The 19,842-nt window shown below is 40.1% G+C and overlaps 1 protein-coding gene across 1 annotated transcript in view; it reads left to right on the forward strand.

Annotated features, from left to right (window-relative positions):
* LOC108576388 (synaptic vesicle membrane protein VAT-1 homolog-like) overlaps nt 1-19,842 on the forward strand; it is a 27,646-nt gene that overhangs the window by 2,982 nt on the left and 4,822 nt on the right. The window contains exons 2-3 of the mRNA XM_017939363.1: nt 15,861-15,990; nt 18,750-18,965. Of these exons, the coding sequence (XP_017794852.1) occupies nt 15,861-15,990; nt 18,750-18,965 (346 nt within the window). The remainder of the gene's footprint in view (nt 1-15,860; nt 15,991-18,749; nt 18,966-19,842) is intronic.

A 19,842-nucleotide genomic window follows, 5' to 3' on the forward strand; every position in this document is an offset into this window, starting at 1 on the left:
TAAACCGTTGAAGGTTAGCATTCTAGAATTCACTTGTGTGAAAAAAAGCCGCCCTATAGGTATACAGGGTTCTTTTTCTTTCCTCTGTTTGTAGACAGCTCTAGTCTGAACAAATCTCTTTTTTTTTTTCTCTTCTCGAAGTGACCGTGCTATGAAGCTTGAGACAGAGTGAGAAAGAGCGACGAAGGATAGAGTATATAGGGGGAGAATCGGATTCGCCAAAGGCGTGCGGACCTTTTCACGCGTGAGTCACGTTTCATAAAAGCGATTGGGATTGATGAGAAAATAGCCCCCATAGAAAGATATCACGCTGCCAATGCTGGCTCGAATGAATTTGTCTGCACGACTACAGACGTTCGTTACACGCTGCTTCTGCTGCTGCTGGCACCCCTGCGTGTGCGCACGACGCGCCCAGAGAAGTGTTTCTCGCTGGTAGAGAGAGAGAGAGAGAGCGCGAGAGAGAGAGAGAGAGAGAGAGAGAGAATCCGGGGCACTCTGGGTAATTCAGTTGTCCTTAGGAAATGTTTGTCGATGAGTATGGTCGGATAGGCGGATTTTGATTGTTTTTATTCGTTGATGAATAAATGTGCTTCCTGTTAGAGAATTGGAAGGAGCGAGAATGATACTTAAGCTAATAGAGTAACATTTTTAGAATGATAAGAAAAATTTGAGAATGAAGCATGATGTGTCATGTTTCACATGGTTCTTGTTTGTAATGTAAAATCTTCTTTTTTTTTGTAATGGAAGTGGTACAGTATTTTTGTTCGAGATATTAATCAATAATAATTTGAAAAAATTTTCGCTCTTAAACGTGCCTGAAAGATTTTATTTGTTGAAAAAGAAATTTAAAGGGGGATGAAATGCTGAGAGGTCGAAGCGTTCATCATGTTGGCACGCCTGCACGGAGAAACGCTCGCTCCGACGGGATGCGTAAGTATAGGTGGTTGAGACAACACCAGAGAAGTTCAGCACTCATTTGAAAATTTCCAATCTCCGCAAGCGCTAATGATTGTTAACTGACTGGAAACCGATCAAAAGAATTGAAGCAGACTATTTGTTGCAATATAACGGATGATGGTTTGTTACGTATGATACTTGGAGAAATGAGATTTATAAAGTACATGTAAACACTGATAGGATTAAGTATCAGTCAATATTTAGAGATATGTTATAAGCTGTTAGTATGAAACTAACAGCACTAACGAAGTAGTATAACAAATTACATGATAGGTTTATTTATGCATACATTTTTGTTTTTTAATTTTAAAAAGTAAATTTTGAGAGTAGATGGAAAAACTGAAGAAAATATATTTAGGATCGAAAATTGAAATAAAATAAATGATGGAGAAAAATCAGTTTAGTTACATTAATTTTAAATAATTTAAATCACCTCCACTTATTTTTTCCACGTTTCGAGTTTTTCTACATATTCTCAAAGACGGTCCGTTGAAACCGGAAGCAGGCCTGGTTTATAAGTGGTTCATCAGATGCGGGAAGAGTAAAAAGTAGACACAGGGTACCCTTCTCGAGAGAAAATGAACAGTTTTCTTTTTTTTCCGTTCTTTTTTCTTTTCCTTTTTTATTTAAAGTACAAGAAAGAATTTAGAAGGCAGGGAGGGGTTTATGAAATTAAAAGACAGAACTAATGGAGCGATATATAACTAAAGGGACACATATAAAACCAGCTTCGAATGCAAAATACAGTTTTCAAGTTGTGTTTTCGCATATCATGCTGGTAACTATTCACTGCTGTCGCGCATGCGCATATGAGTTTACCATATCAAATGCAACTCAAACCTACAGTAAATTATAAAATTATAAAACTATTTTGCGTTTGATGTTGATTTTATGTGCGTCACTCGATATAAAACTGTAAAATAATCGATAGGGGAGGGAAGAGGTTCCCCGAATCAAGCTTGATAAAGTTTTACGATCTTTCTTCCTATAAATTGTAGGCCAGAAGAATATAGCAAAAGTGTATACGTAAGATTGTCGGCAGATAAAAAGCAATGAAACATGAGAAATTATGGTATCGAGATCACTTACAGACGTGACTCATCGCCATAAAGTCGCCAGATGACAACGATCGATTGGCAGTTTATCAGATTTATAATGACAACACGATAGCGTTGTAACTGTCTCTAGTTAATTTTACGACGACGTTATTTCCGATCTAGTGACTTCCTATTTAGTAACTTTATTCTTTGTATAAGGTAAAACTTTTATTCCCTTGAAGTTTATTCAATGCAGACTTGGGTTGAATACTCTCTATTCTCTACATTTCCTAAAATTCCTTTTCCTGAACTACGTTCTCACAATACATCGTCCACTCCCAAGGATACTCACCCCTCTACACGTATAAACGTACACTACGAATACCTGTGACGCATACACGCGGCATTTCCACAGAATACAATCACATTTTGATCGAGAATAATTCTAATTTTAAGAGTGGTTGCAGAAATGAAAACCTAAATTGCAATAAAAAAAAATCATTATTAACGTCGTATTAGATTTCACTCATAATTGTAACCAATTATAATTGTGGTTCTTTCTTTTTCTTTTTTTCCGAAAGTTCTATTATTCAAATGCGCGTTTCACGTGAAACTAACCGACGGTTGGAATTTGCGTTTCGAGGAATCGATAACGTGGCGAAAAGAAACTTTTATCGGTCGCCGTTTCGTTTCTATTTTTCTTTTCTCGGTTTTTTTTTTCTCCTCATTGCGCTTTCTAATTGTAAGTATTACTCCATCGACAATTTCTCCCTGTTGTGAATCGCGATAAAAACGGATTTTACCTTGACTACTGTTGTACATTGTTACGCCAGCGAAAGTTTTAGCGAATTGATCGAAATTTCAACCAAGTTAATTTTTCATCACTTGTGTAGATTCGTACGATACCTTTTTTTTTTATATCAAATTGTGAATCTTTAGAAAATATTTTTTCAATCGTTAAAAATTTCTCTATGATCTTCGCTCACGTCGTTACACGTATTATTCATATTAACCATGTCATGTCACTTCATCAACGGTATTTAACTTTTCCAAAATACATTAAACACGGTTTGATAATTTAAAAAAAGAAAGCAGAATTGTGAACATAGATATAGATAAAGGGAAATATTGTTGTGTTTTGCATTATACGCACAACCGCGACTAATAAACGACGCTATAAATTTGGTCAGAGTGTAGGGCGCTGTACGAACTGGTGTATCTTTCCGCGCGTAACTTTTTCTCGCTTTCGTTCGATAGTTGGCGACTCTGCTCGTCCGTTTTACCCGCTGAAAACGTCGGCCGTGGTGAGAGAGGGGTGGCTCGTTTTTTAGCGTGCACGCGCGGAACATCGCTGGACAGTGAATTGGTATAACACGATAATTCATCTGCGTGCTTTTCTAAGATGCAATTTTCCACGTTGTAACCGTGAGCACGCACGCCGCGGTATGTTCCGGCCAGGTTATGTGTCACAAGTGAAGCGTATGATTCAGGCAACGGCCATACATACTTTGTGTATCTCGATCGTGTTACATAAGCGTTTATCGAATATGACTGTTTGACACGACGGAAATGTACAAGCTATTACTTCTTGACGATGATGCGTACTCTGGAGATTAATATTGTTCATTCTCTCTTCCTTTTTCATTACGTTTTCGATCGAAACGAGGTGCAGAGGGTTAGGTTAGGTTAAGTTAGATTAGAATATAACACGAGAGTCAACGTTTTGATTTTAAGGGTATCGAGGAATTTTCTCTTGCGATGGAGAAGTAAAGAAAAATGTCAGATGGGATTCCAAAAATTTTACTTTAGAAATTAAAAGAATATTTTCAGTAATTACTATTTTTTCATCGAGGAATGTGTTCTGATGGTCTAAATTTTGTTCTACGTTGTTTAGTTTTTTCCCGGCAAAGGAAGAACGATTTCGAGAGGTTCGATTGCACAGACAAAGTGCGATAGTGATTCATAAGGCACTCGCGTCGCGTGGCAAACTTTAAACAATAGATTTATATACGGGGAAACTACACGATCTAATCCTCTTATTGTAATCCACTCGTGAGAGCGAGCAAGCGCGATTTCAAACTGATTTACCGAGCGTGCTGTGCTTTCGGATCGATTTCCTCTGCGACGGTGGTCTATCGGAAGCCTAGGTCCGGTGTGAACGTTAATTAAACGATGAAAACCATCGAATCGAACGTTGTAACCGTTAAATAGTATATGCAAAATAAGTATGTATTATTTGAACGAATGTTTACTACGCATGATAATTACGAAAAATGTGTATGCCTGTGATAAAAAGTTAGGTTATGTACATTTGGGAGGGGGTTACTGTGTTACAATAAATTACAATGACCTGGAATTATCCAATATTTACCGATCTAATATTTGAATACCAGTTGAGTAAACGCTACTCGACCTTCTCAATTCCGTGTTCCCGTCGTGTGGTGTGTTCCCGCCATTTCTCCTGCTGGGTATCGTGTGGTGGACTGCTCGAAAAGTACATTAGAAGGTTTGTTCTTCGGGAGAACGTTCTTGTGAAATATCGTCGTGTAATAATTTACAAGAATAAACAAGGGGAAAACGAGTACGAGTAATGGTGTGTATTCGATGAACGATAATAGATGAAAATTTTTTATTGGATAGAATGTTGAAAGAAAAATATAGATTTTAGGGGACTTTAGTTTTTCTACGTATATAAAGAAAAAAGAAAAAAAATCATTTATATGATATATGTATAATGTACAGAATAACAGTTACATCGATGAATACTCACCTTAATACACTTAAGTACTTCACAACACTCGGTTCCGTTGTTCAGAGGCAATATCTGAAGTTACCGCAAGCATAACTCACTTTACATCGTACAATACGCAAAACAAAACGCAGACTGGATTACACGACGGTAGATTGTCGGGATATATTCGGTATTTGTGCACCAAGTTTACCAGGCAACCTTTCAGCGTGTTTAATGAAAGACGCCATTATATCTGACTAGCCGGGTTTATCACGTTAACGAGGTCTTAATATCACGGCTATGGGAAACTGAACGGATACCATTCAACAGTCAATACACCGTAATCTCTTCTCGGGGCAAGCCTCATTTCCAATGGATTTCATTGGCGATTTTTCTGCATGAAACCCACATGGGGGCATCCTATGGGTTTGGGTGTAAAAATAACTCCCGGTGAACATCTGTTCCGCCGCTTTTCTTTCTTTGCGATAAAGTCGTTGATAATTTTTGAAATCATTGAAAATTGAATCGTATCTTTTCATCACCTTTAAATTTTCTTTACATTAAATCACGATTATTATATTAAAGAATACGAAGAAAGAATAATAGTTCAATGTTTTTTTTTTTTTTTAAATACAATTTAAGTAAAGAACAATATAAAGTTTAAAAGTAGAATTTTAAACTCGAGTAACTTTTATAGACAGTCACAATTTCAGGTGATTCACCTCGACAACGTACATTGTATACCTGTGTGATGGTACACGCACCGATAGATCCATGGGATGTCCGTATTGATCGAACCACACCCGTATTTTCTACACCCCCTTCCATACGCAGGCACACGCACACCGATGTACATGCATGCGCACGAAATTCATGGAACACCAGACCCCCTTCCCCCACGATAGTCGAGAACCCCACCCTTCAGGCTGGACTTGGAGATTCAGCAAATTCTCCTTTAGTCAGATATTGGTTTTAACCCTAAAGTATACACGTTAGAATTCAAATTTGAAAATGATCGCCAAAATTCAAATTTGAAAATGCCCGTTTAACAAAAATTAAACAATAATGCGGTATTATTGGTTAGAATTAAATATAGAATTACATTTAAATTCCTTTAGACAACAGGCTACATCATTGCTAGAAGGTCGTGTTAACGAAGCGTTATACTTTCTGTCAATAAAACTCCCTTTCTCAACAGAGATTTTCATTTCACGGAATAATTCTCCCCAACGTCTATAAAAGCGGATCGTTAATATTACGGCGGAATATAATCGCACGTCTTAAAGGCTGCCAAGCACAGTTGTTCCGGAAAGTACAACGTAAAATGGTTTGCAGTCAAACAGAGGCGACGCTTCTGTTGACATTCCGCTATTGCCACTCATGACTCACAAAAACAATAACAGCTCGCGTTTGGACCCGCAGCTGTTCTTACCGTTTCAATTCTTCTTCGTTCCTACATCTGGTCATGTACCGGGTGCTCTAATAGATTATGATCGTCGAAAATATTTTTCGAAGCGAAGAAATTTATTATTTTCTACTTTTTATTATTCGTACGAATGATATGTCACATTTAATCGTGGCGACGTTTAATGGGTTTATTAATTTTCGACATTGACCGGGAATATTTCTCCGTGTTCACGGTCACAGAGAAGTAAGTGTCCCGTGTAATTAGACGCAACGTAGCGTGTTCACGGATGAGTTACATGACATGATTTCCGCTTTTACCTTTACGCGTGATCTTCCATCGTTGATGGATCATGTCCATTCGTTGTCCACTTAATCTGGACGCGTACTGTATCGACATAATTTGTTCACACGCTCTCTGTGCCTCATTAGACGTCAGAGTATATTTCCATCCTATAGATATTAGTAGTAATACGTATTACCATATGTTAACGTATTAGTATTAATACAATGTTGTACACTTGCTTGTAATTAAGTTGCTAGAAGAAGCAGCATATTCATACCTCGGAAAGACGGTTCATCGAACTTTCATTTTTCTCAATTTCATTCCTAACTTAAGTAGAAATTACATAGCTTGCATATGTTGAAAATAATTTTTTAATTTTGCAACGTATATCCAGTTGATTAGAGACGAAAATATTCAGTACGTCAAATTACCTAACCCCCGGATTTAAACCCGGATATTTCGTTTGCCGGTGGACTACTCTAATCAATTGGGCTATTCAGGTCATTGACGAATTCTTTCTCCCTAACCTCAATATCCGAAAATGACTGCCGTCCACGGTACAATCAACTACATGACCAACTTCGAATTGATTGCCAAAAATTTAAACTAATCTTAAAAACAAATTGTGAAATACCTATGGAAGAATTTCACTTCTGAAAACTGGTACGAAGAAACGAAAATGGTTTATCGAATTACCAGATTGGAATTCGATAAGAATATTGTTTGTTTGTCAGTCGACTACTCTAATCAGTTAAGCTACTTAGGTGCGTTCTCAAAAATAGTCACCACATACACGGATCAGTTGAACGGATAAATCTAATATCGGTTAATCACACAAGAGATTCGAAATTCGAAGAAATATATTATACTTAGCAGTTGGTGGGAGGTCACGGAAATGGTATAAATGAAAAAGGAAGCAGGGGAGAGTAAATTTTGTGTCCTGACTTCCTGTGTAACACACAGATCCGTCCTTTCGAAGTGTGGACACATTCCGGTGTTAGGATGAAGGATCTATTTCAGTCCTGTGCCCAAGCTGCTCCTGGGAGTAAATTAGCCCTCCCTCGATGTCTGGCAATGGTATATACACGTCAGCAGTGATACTGCGGGGCCCAATACAAATGCACATTGGCATATAGAGGGGGACACAAACCATACGTGGGTTCCATTTGTGGACAGGATTGATCTATTTGAAGGAATCGATGGTTAGACAGGAACTTGTGGGAATTGATATCCCCCTGATGACAAATATGGAAAGCCCCCCCGCCACCCATGGAAATCGTCCAAGAAAGGATAGTTTCAAAAATTGTACAAAAAATTTCTTATCATTAACACTGCGAAGTAAGAATTTTTTTTCATTGTAGTTAGAATATTTTTATTCGAAAACATGACTGACAGTTGTGTATATATATAGCTTCTAAAATCTTCTTATTAAGTTTAATTTATCTTCCGTTCGTCTTATCGCAGTAACAATTAATTCCTTTCAGAAATGTGGTACAAGTTATCGCGAGTTTTTTAGAATTCATCGAGGTCAATGCCTTACGAATAGAAAAAGCTAGGGAGGCTCGCGTCGTGCTACACCCTGTCCGAAGCAGCAATTCGTCTGGACTCGCGCGCGCAGATCCATAACCGCGCGCTAGTAAAAGTGTGACGGTCGCATCGAAGCTGATAAAAAGTAACAAAGAGCTGCTGTATCGACATTCTCGCCCCGTTTGAAAACAATTGATAACTCTGCGGTGACGGCGGGGTCATCTATCGTGCAAAATAATTATTGCCTCTGCTCGTACGTTTTCTCTGCTCGTCTTTTTACCTCGTGTTTTTCCATTCTTTCTGTCTCGCTGCGGGGTGACCTTCATGAAACGACGATATCGCATAAGACGATCAAGCTTTGAAAATCCCTTTTCCTTTCACGATTGTTGTTGAGTGTAAATTTTTTCTTTTATTAGAGAAACATGTGCATTCTTTGTCTGTTTAGAGTGGTTAGGAAAAAATTTATTCGATATTGCAAGATTGTTTTCCTAGATACGTTCGAAGAATTTTCTAGAAGAATGCACGCTGTCGTTGTTGTTCTTATTTTTCGCTCTCCGTTGGTAGATTATAATTCTCTATCCGTTTCGTCGCAGTTTAATAATCGATACACTGGTCAAGAATAGTGCCTCAATCTGTACTCGACACAGAACGAAAACAAAGAGTGCCGATTGGAGAGCGACTCGTAAACAAATCGCGGACGTCTCGTACGTCACGAAGTTGTCTGATATACGCTTCACTTGGCTTGAAGCTCGTCTTGGCCAGTTCTGCGACTAACGTGCGTGTGTTCCAGTCGTGAAATATGACCTTTTGTACTAATAATCGTACTACTTATGCGACGCCGTGCAAACCCCATTAAGTCTGGCGCACGCCACGCGACCAGCAATATCTTATTCCAGATCAAATAGCATGTCGTTAAGAATTTACGAATTTGAAGTTTCCAACAATTCTACATAAAAATAGTTGAATCGTTAAATTTAACCGTTTTCATGTATTTCTTTCGATAGAAGCAACATGATGGGTCGTCTTTTGACCTCTGATGTTTTGTTTACGAGAGTATAATATTACCGTTATAATTTTTGCCTTCTACTTCGACAAGTTCTATGAAAGTCTTATGGACAATAATTGGCGGTAACGCGTTTCTACTTAGAAGCATATTAATTGCCGCGAGTTAACATTGTCTTGACCATAAGTCCCACGGTGATGACCTAAGAATGAGAAAACGCCATAGTGGCGTCGCTTTTAATTTAATGGAAAGTGTTAGAAAGAATGTGGGAATCTCTGGTATTTCGAATTGAAGACAAAATGGTTCTTTGAATTGTTATCATTCTACTCTAGATTCAGTTAAGAGAAAAACAATTACATTCGCGTAATAAGGGTTATCAATAAGTATTAATAAACAAAGGTTATCAATATTGTAACAAGTAGTTCGTGTAATTCAATTATATAACAATATGATATCAAAAATTTAAGAATAGTCAGATGATTATTTCCAATATCTTCTATGACATTACAACATTACCGACAAGTATGAACTATATCGGTAACATATCGATACCTAACAATTGATGGTAATGGCGTCATTACTCCAAGGTTCTCTAATTATTCCGAATGGCGTACAAGAAGTACCACAATACGCGACAGCCTTTTATTTATAGAGAACGCGTGACGAGATGAATGCGCGTAAGATAAATGGTTGGTCGTCGAAAAGAAATTAGAAGACGGTGGATAGGGTACGCGTCGAATCGATTCGAGCACGGTTTTTAATTCCCGTCGGGTGCCACAATGTTGTCGCTGGGGCTTCTGTGAAAACCGACATGCACACACATTTTTCTCCAATGATACGTAAGAATTGCCGCAACGAGCGTCGCCAGACAACCGGGCTACGCTTTCGCCACGGGCTCAATCAACGCCACCTTGCTATATATGTAGTATATATGTACGTGTATATCGTGTTACGCGAGATTCGTGCATGCGATTTCGCAGGGAGGTTATGGTTTCGCAGGCGCCTCGATGTCTTCTCTGTCGATCGATCGAACGGCCACACTCCTCCCGCAGGCTGTTACACCTATCCGACTGCCATCTATCACGTAACAACGCGTAATAGCAATTGAAACGACTGGGCGACACTGCTTCTAAACGCGTCGAGTTTCTTTTCTCCCTTTTTCTCTTCTCTTTCTTTTTCTTTCTGTGCTTCTTTCACACACGATCGTCTATGCTGGTCGGTTCTTCTTCACCACATACTTAACTCTCTCACGCTCTTCATCCTACTCATTCTTTTATATCTTCTCCCTTTCCTTTTATGCTTGTCCCTTCACGCATACTTACGCGCGCTTCCTCCCGGCTTGGTCCGCTCTCTCACGCTCTGGTTCATGTAGGGACTGCTGCGGCGCTTCGAGCATTTGATTGCTCGAAATTCGAGTCGAATATGTTCGAGTTTTCGATTGTAGGAATAATATCGTATAATGATTCAGTTACATGTTCGAATAAATAAGAAACTATCGAATCTGTATTCCATGATATCAGTTATTTCTTTGAATCACTAAGAAGTTAGTGAAGTATTTGAAAAATGCAAAAAAAATTATATTTTTAAAGCTTCAACTTCTATTACAGTTTCGCCTTCTTTCTCTTTACTTTAATTTCTTCGTCTCATCTTTTTACTTCGTTTTACTACTTCGCTCCCCTTCGTTTCTGTCTCTCTCGCTCCGTTGGTCCCTTTCGCTTTCTCTGCCCCTTCGTCCCGCAGTCTTCCCCTTCCCCTGTACTATGGCTATCTCCTTTTATTCGCGCACATGGTGTGCGTGACCCTGGGGTGCGTCGTTGCATGTCGTCGTCCACGATGGTCGCCGTTCCTCGTCCCGTACAATTGGTCGGTGCCAAGAATGGAGAAAATTATTCCCCTCAATTCCATGCAATTTAAAGGAATTAAGCGATCGCGAACCGAGCCTCACGTTGAGGTCCCGTAACATTAGGAACCTTTTCCCTTTTGCCCTTCGTTGGAAACGCGTTTCATATTCGATCGTAATGTCACGATGTAACGAATTAGTTACTCAATGTTAAAATAAAAAAAATTATACGAAAAGATCGATTAAAAAATTTGATTTTAATACTTGAATAGTAATATGATTATGATGTGAATTTCTACGGAATGTAAAACTGCTGAAAACATGATTCGAAAGCGTTAACGCACGAGTTCACTGAACACGAGTTTCTTTAATTAGAACGTGCAACAAGCAAAGATTCCGAATACCCTCGGTATCGAAGTGAACCGGTAACCGGCACATTTCGGTGCTTAGCGTTTGTTCGACTTAACGCTGAATTCGAGTCTCACCAGATTCCGGTATGCGATTTGCGTCACGCTCCAGAAGGTGTGTGCGACTGTAACAAACGGCGAAGAAAAGTAAACTAATCCTCGTTGCGCAACGCGCGGAGGGAAACGGTTCCCTCCACGAACCGTTCGATCGCGAAATTTTATAACTTTCATGAAATCGTTTCACTGGGCAGCACACCGTGTCACAATTGTACTACTATATATATCTATGGCAATCACTTAAATATTTGCTAAAATATCCAAACACATTCATGCACATTAACGCAGAAAACAGTTACGAAAGGGAGGGTGATTGAAATTACAATTTGCTCGTGCTATATATATTTCAATAAGCTTTTAGTGAGCATGTTTCGAATCGTTGAACGATTGGAAACATCAAACGATAAATCATGGCGAATGTAATGACCGATTAAGCGTCTTTCGGTGAATGAAAATGTTTCGTGTCACGCGATCAGCTTTGAATCACACACAACTTTTCCGGTTGCCTGCAATAATGGCGGGACGAGTCTAAGGGTGTTAAGCTGGATTTCCATTATACTGAAGCGAGCGCCACCCTGTAGACCATTTTCGTATTCTTTTCAGACGACTTGATTTTCGTGTACGATCTTCTTTATCTCTTCCTCATTGGCTTTCTAATATCGAGTGGCTGAATTTCACCGTGAAATAAGACGGTAGAGATGACTGTTTACATATGTTCGTTTTTAACCGTTGAGGCGTTAGTAGGTCCGCCATGTTTGCTTTTCTGAACAGAATATTTGCCCATGGTGTGTCACATTACCCCGTATGTGAGGTTAAGGATCTACTTGTATCGTTCCGTTGACATAGAAACAACAGTGTTGACAAACGAAAAGAATCCTGTCTATCTTAACGTGGTTATGTGTTTAATGATTTAAAGTAAAGATTTAATAAAGATTAAATAAAGATTTAAGTAAAAAATATGAAATTATGATTTGTTTACAGATTATTGATCTGTTTCCAATGTGTATCAATGGAATGTACAGTTGTGAATTGAGAGAATGCTTGTATTTTCATGAAACCTATTAAATCCGCGTCGAAGTGAAACGTAACTCGCGCGGATTGCCATTTTCTCCGGCTAGACTGTCGATAAATCCAACGACCGTGGAATTATTGCGTTTCACCGTTAATTCGTTGCGTTCAATCCGCTTCCATTGAGAACTCCGCTTTCATTATGGCTGCGAGACGCCTGGTAAATGACACGGGAATAATGCGCGTTGCTTCGATCGATCTTCTGCAAACAGAAAGAATGTTTTTTTTTTTTCTTTTTTGTTAACGAGGCAGACGTCGGGGAAGTTAATAGAATTCTTGGAAAGCTAATTAAACCCGATTTCGTCGTGTACGAATTGCAATAATCTATTTTTAAAGTTCTTCGATGTAATAAGAAAGAAATGTTCTGGGTAATACTAGATTTGCAGTTATCGTTCGTGAACTACATCTACATTGTTATGACACGTAGTATCGCGTGTTACCGGTTTCCAAGTGCAACAACTGAGCACTTTCCAAGTGCTGGTACGTGATTTACGACTTGCTTAACAGTCAGGTTCGATAAGTTGAGCGATAGATTCGTTATTTACTACGAAGCAGAAAAACGTCTCGCTACGTGATCTGGCTGCCGGTTTCAAGGGCACAGTGTACTACGTTGCAATTTGTGGTTTTGCGGTTTGCCAGTTCCAGTTTTCTGATCGGTGGATCAATCATTCTCCATGAATTGCAATAGCATACTACCACGTGTTTCATGACTCACTATTAAAAGACGAATTTAAAATTCATATCTCTTAATTGCGACATTCAAATATTAAGAATAATCATAATTACTCGGTCTCTGTTATTAATATTTACTCGATGTTCTCTCAAGCGTAATGATTCATCGAACCGATTATTCCCGGGAAATTACGCGTTCCGTGACACTATCGTGTGTCAGCGATAAAATTTCGCGATAGGTCTCGTGTAAAAATGCGCTTGAAGAAACCGACTGAAATGCTGTTCGCGCGTAACGAGAGACGTTCCTTTGCGTTCCTGGAATAATCGTATCGCAGAAAGCGGAAAATGGAAGGCACAGGAGAGCGGTTGTTTAGCTCGATGAAAGAAGTAACGTGAGTTTAATGTTTTCGAGCGGTTCTACTAGCTTCCCTTGTGCATTCAAGCGCAGGAATTTCATGAACGATGATTCACTCGTTCCATGAAAATTTCAGTAAATCATCATTTTCGGAACATCACAGTAGCGATGGTTAATACTGTGTGAAAACAGTATAAGCGAAATAGGAACGCAATTAAAGTTGTCTAGTACTTGTAGGGAACTGAATAATTCCCCGCTGATAGTCGTGAGGGGTAGAGGCAATTACATTATTCCATTTCCGTTCGAGACAACTGTACAATAGATTCGGGGGACTTCCTCTCCTTTTTCTGTACATCACCTCCTATCTCTCTTCCCGCGTTACTAAGTGCCATTTCTAATTTTGGACTTTTGCGAGGCCAAGGTCACCTGCGTTTGTCAGGTCAGTCTACCTGGAGACGGCGGTCGCTTCAAATATTAACCTTAAAAGGATGGACCCCCTTGCTAATTAAACATTTCAATATACAACATTATCTTGGCAAATTCACTTTTTCAAAATTACCACTTATAATAATACAATAATTGTTACCTTTCCGTGAATTATTATTTTACATGTTTCATACTGTATTCATTACTATGAATCAAAGATTCGATTTCGAATAAGTAACTGATGCACACAGGCCCAGAGCTGATCCACGGATTCCTTTTGCCTTCTGAGCTCGTAAAAGGACAAACATAGCCATATTCGAGGGGGATAGATATTTTCAGTTCCGGGCTCGCAGAGAGTGGAGTGATAGGCGCCTGGGAAGGTGGAGGAGGAGAAGAAGAAGAAAAAGAAGGGTCATGCGTGAATGCACGCACGTGAGGCGTACCGTCTCATCGTGCGTGTGTGTTCTCTCGCGTGTATGCACACAGGTTCGAGAAAAGGGGGCTGAAATAGAACGTTTCCGAGGCGTGTCTGCCACCACACGGGTCCACGCGACTTGGTTTCGCCTCGTCTAAATACACGTGTGCCACGCTGCGCGGCGACGGCAGCGGCGGTGGTGGTTACCTTGGGAGTATTCGCTACCCTAACTGCCGCGCCACGACAGACGGGAGGGTAACGTGGAGGCGCCACGACGCCTAGACCGCCGACGCCTGGCGTCGCACGCAATGCGCGACTGGTGCCTCTCTCGCCTGGCCGTCGGGGACCGTGAAACACCACCACCACGCCATATTATCGAAGACCTCGACGCCGGCATTTACGCTGCTTCCTGGAAAAGCGGCGCGCAATGCCCCGCGACCCACGAATATTTCATCGGCATCGATTTGCCGCCCGCCTTTTCGATGTTATTACACAGGAGAAACGTACGCACGCCACGGCAAACGGTAGAAGTGGTCGTTACTTCGTAATGTGATGACCTCTTGGATAGTATAGTGGCTTATTATAGTTGCTCTGTTCGAATAGATATAAGTTGCAGTCCGAGTAACATCTATCATAGTTGATATGGCTAGTATGGGGACGTAATCGGGTGGTTGATGGACAGAGTATAGTAGTTGTGTAGCTAGAATACAGTTGTTATTAGTGAGGACATAGTAGTCGTACAATGAGCACAGTAACTTTATAGTTAAGACTATAGTAATTGTATAAGGAGAGCATAATAGTTGAATACCGAATGTATAGGTCGTACAGTGAGCACTGTAACCGTACAGTTGAGAGTGTAGTAGTTGTATAGCAAGGTCATAATAGTCGTATAGCGAGAATACAGTTACCTGGTGAGTACATATAGTAACCGTGGAATGAGCACGGTAACCCCATAGTGAGATTGTAGTAATTGTATAGCAAGGACACGATAGTCGTATAACGAATGTATAGTAGTTATACAGTGAAAGTATAGTTACCTTCCTATATATTATTATAATTATAGGAAAGTATATTGAAGTAATGGTTGATAATGAATGTAATAATAATTGTATGATAATACAGTAGCACAGACCAAGTGGTGTATTATCCACTGCTCGCTGTAATCATAATTATAGTTACCCACGATATGCAACTGTAATATTATGTTGTGTAGGAATACGTAGACGTGACACTGTCTACATAATAGTGAAATGTACTAAATGTATTTAGACAGGATGTGGTGATCCATTCACTCGACGACCGGTGTCAATTTTTATTCGCGCTATAGCGGCAATTACTGCACGTGTAATAATCCAATAGGTGGCTGGGTAATTTACTCGTTTGTCACGAATATTAAAAAAAATAATACGCACGTCACACCAGCAACCTATTATCGATCGTATCCGCGTTCATATGTCCTGTGCACCGGTTGTTTCTGTGAATTGCGTGCAAAAACCTGGTTGGTTATTTGATACAATGTGTGACAGTTTTTAATAAAAGTGGTTGTATATAATATTCGAAGAGTACCGTTCATATTTTTTAATGAATTCATTTGTAGAGTAACACGTGAACAGGTGTGTTGTAGTGTCTATTTGCAGCAGTAAAATTCACGAAGAATATTTTTGTCTGCTTTCAGTGGACTGAATTTCCAAGATCTGATGGCCAGACAGGGCGCTATCGATTCCCCGCCGAAAACTCCTTTTATTATGGGATCCGAGTGCGCAGGTGACATCGAGCAGGTCGGCGAGGGCGTAGAGAACTTTAAAGTAAGTGAACGAACGAGCGGAACCAGCGTTGGTTCAAGAAAACTTCCACGTCCATGCGATATTATGTATTCTTTTATTGCTAAACAATTTTCTAGACATTGGATTAAAAGCCCAGTTCTTTTTTTTTATATCATTACTATTTTTATAAGTCAAGAGGCATCCTCGTATAAACCCAACACACTTATCCATTGAACAGATTCTGTGTTAACCATCAATGCTTCAGAATTTTTGCTTACTGACGTCAACGAAGATGCTAGAAGGTTCCATAAAATCTTTCCAATGTTATCACATAAATTATCCTTCCTCCTAAAAGAAAAAAAAGGAGAAAAATTTTAAAATCGATTTAAGAACATGTTTATTTATAACTGTTATGTTTCTTATGGAATACCCTGTACATTTTTCTAACAAACCCGTAAAATATGCATGAAGATAGGACGAGGGGGTAAAGAGCCGCTCGATAATAAATGCAAATTATTGCTAAGAGACGATGGGCGCACTCTATTTTTTCCCCGCGTGCAACATAATATCCTCGAGGGTCCCCGATAGTTGTGTTCCTTTGTGGTAGCACGACTCTCATCGATTTTTCCACGGACGCCTTCAGGCGGGACCAACGTCTAATATTTTCCAGAGGTAGCCAACATCGTGGTGTTGCCCCCCGTGGAAAATATTGCGTCCACGGGAGAAAAGCGATGTCAAGCCAGCGGACATTATTATCCTGTCAAGTCGCGTCTCTTTGCCAAGGCTCCTCTCCCCTTCCGCTTCGAATACAGCAGCAGCATGTTTCTCTATAAAAGGTTACGTGTAGCGTGGTATCAGTGTCAGTTGTGGTTGCTAACCGTTTTTCACAGGGGAGAAAAAAGCAATATATTTTGGCAAAAGTGGATTATGGTGATTTGTTGCAGAAATTGAAGAAATATAAAACGAAGTTCATACGAGAATTTAGTTAGGTTAGGTAACTTAGTTATATAATTATGTGTTATATTCATTTCTTTTTTTTTTGTTTGTTTTATTAATTCATGCACGGTAAGAGAAAACAAACGAAACTAATGTTCTATGTATAACCGTACTCTTTGAAACATTGATTTCGGACTAAGGAAAATTGATAGCTATCCGCACCAAATTGATAGGTCCAGTTTTACTACTTCATCCGCGCTCGTAAAACCAACGGCTCTCCCAAAGATAGTCCAATAAAGTGTTCCTGTTGTCATCAATAGTTCAAAATCGACCTATATAAAACTATATTCCAGGCAAACATTTATTCACCACTTTATGAGTCCATGGTTAAAAATCGTCTTCGATCACTCTGTTTCCCGAATTACCGAAAAAAAAAAGTAGACAATAAATATTTTAAAATCGACTAAAAAATCACTGCTTGAATTGCAAAGAAAAAAATTCATAGAAACAGTGACTTAACCTTCAACCACCCTTCCTTCACATAAAACCCATCTTCATCGTCAAACGAGAGAGTACGATCTCGTTTTTGCATCGCAGACAGTGAACATTTTCAGGGCGATACGGCACATCGCCTGAAGGAAACTTCGTTCTCGAAATAGTCGTTCCGCGTTCGACCGTCGTCCTTGAATTTTTCACCCACTAATCTTTCCGCAAGGGTGGAGTTCCACGGTACTTTTCCGAGTCCGTGACTCGTAGACGCCGCAGGAAAACGGCTCTTTCTCTCTTTCTACTCGATCCTCCTCCCCGCCTTCTCGCTGTTCCCCCTACCGCGCTATATCTCTTAGGGTGGTCTATTTTCGCGACTCGCGAAACTCCTCGAGGTCACGAGGGGGGCAGAAGGAGGAGGAGGGAGGAGGCCAGGTTTAAGGCTTTAGGGTCAGATATCCGAGTAGCACGTGTAAACGACCGCCCAATATGTGTGTGCATATCGGGTATGTGCTTGGTAGTGCGTTTGTGTGTGTGTTGTATGCTACGTTTTCGAGATGGAATATTCGAGCTCCTTTCTCTCTGGTGAAACAGCGCCCTAACTGAGATCTTCCTTCCCTCTGGATCTCGTTTCCTCGAGTTCTTAGCATTGTTGCGTTTATATGTGGAGATGTACTCTTCTTTCTACCTCTCTCTCTCTCTCTCTCTCTCTCTCTCGATCTTTCTGTCGGTTTTATTCATTTATTCACTCCTTTATGGGATAATCTGCCGCGTCGCAGGGGTTCTCATTTGGAGATTGCTGATGATCCATGTTTGGAGAGTGTATATAGGTATATATGTGAAATATATTACTAGGTGTACTTCTACCTCTTTCTCTGGTAATCTGAAACAGTTTGGGATAGAGATCGGAACGGTTTAGGAGCTTTGCTATACGGGGTTGGATTTCGAGAGGGTGTGAATCGAGGGTGTTTCGAGACTTATATCGAAATTGTGGGGATCGAGACTCGATCCTTGTTACGTTCTATTTGAGATGAGGGATAAGGGACGATATCGTGTGGACGAAAAGTTACTACGAGGTTATGTCGTGAATTAAATTATTCGAACTGAAATGGGCAGACGTATTCGTTTGATATATTAATCAGAACAAAAAAATAAATTCTTCAGTTTATAATTAACAGTAAAGTAATATATTTAACATAACCTCTAACTTATTAATTGTTCAGTCCACTTTAAACTCGACATTTTCCAACTGTACCAAATTATGTACTATATGCATGGTACAGATGAAATAAATCTGTATTTATATAAATCGTAATAATAAAAAAGAAGTGGTGGTAATAGAGTTGATGCACAGGAAGCATTTGGCTACTTATTTTCAGGTGGGCGATCGAGTGGTCGCGCTTCCTGATCACAAGGCGTGGGCCGAGCTTGTCTCCGTGCCAGCCACGTCCGTTTTCGCGCTACCAGCTGGAATGAGCTACCTCGATGCCGCGGCGATCACGATGAACTACACCGTCGCTTACATTCTCCTATTCGATCTGGCCAATTTGACGCCTGGAAAAAGCCTCTTGCTTCACAGCGCCGGCGGTGGTGTGGTAAGTCTCTCCTTCTCTTTCTTCTACTTACGATATGTAGCAAAGATACAATTATCCTTTCGTATGGAAAGAGTTCTTCCCTCGCGAAGAACAATGTATGCACGCATGGAAGTATAAAATCATCGTGATTACAAAAGGAACGTGTAACGAAATCACGCTCTGGAAAATTGACTATCGTCGATTTAATTTTTACCTCCGTTAGAGGAGAATTATGCAGCAGTCGTAAAGTGGCGATCGTTTGCTGCTCGTTGATTGGAAAGATTGGCACACTCGATTAGACGATGTATTTTCTGCGTCGTTTATGCCCATTTATGTGTGTCCTACCGTTTCTTGTCGCGTGGAATTCTACGATAACCTGAAATATTTTTGCAAAGAAAAAAGAAAAATATACTACCATTACCAAATATTTCCATTTCAAAATCAAAAAGATCCTCTCACATTGACTGTGTCACATCCCCTCTGCTACCATTATTAAAATCCTCATCCCAAAAGCCTGACATCGTCCTCCCATTAACAGTTTCCATCCCCTAACCTCAAAAATGTCCGCTCGAAAAAAGGCATTCTCCCATCCATTTACACTTCCCTGAGAGAAAATCGTAAAAAAAACGAACTGGTAGGAGAGTAAGTCGGCCGGTAATTACGGGCGAACAAGAAAGATGGATATATGGAGAGCGACATCTCGTGCAAGGTTACTGCCCCTTCGCGAAGTCGACTCGAGTCACATCCGTGGAGCGCGCTTTCTCTCTCAATGTCGTCGAAGGTGAAGGGGAGCGGGCAGCAGGCAGCCGGGGGAGAGAACGTCGGGATCAATACGGCTCAACAGGTTACACTCGAAGCTAACTACATCGCCCCCGCGACTCCTCCCCCTCCCTCCCCA

This window comes from Habropoda laboriosa, unplaced genomic scaffold, assembly GCF_001263275.1.
Source record: "Habropoda laboriosa isolate 0110345459 unplaced genomic scaffold, ASM126327v1 scaffold291, whole genome shotgun sequence".
Classification (NCBI taxonomy): Eukaryota; Metazoa; Arthropoda; class Insecta; order Hymenoptera; family Apidae; genus Habropoda; species Habropoda laboriosa.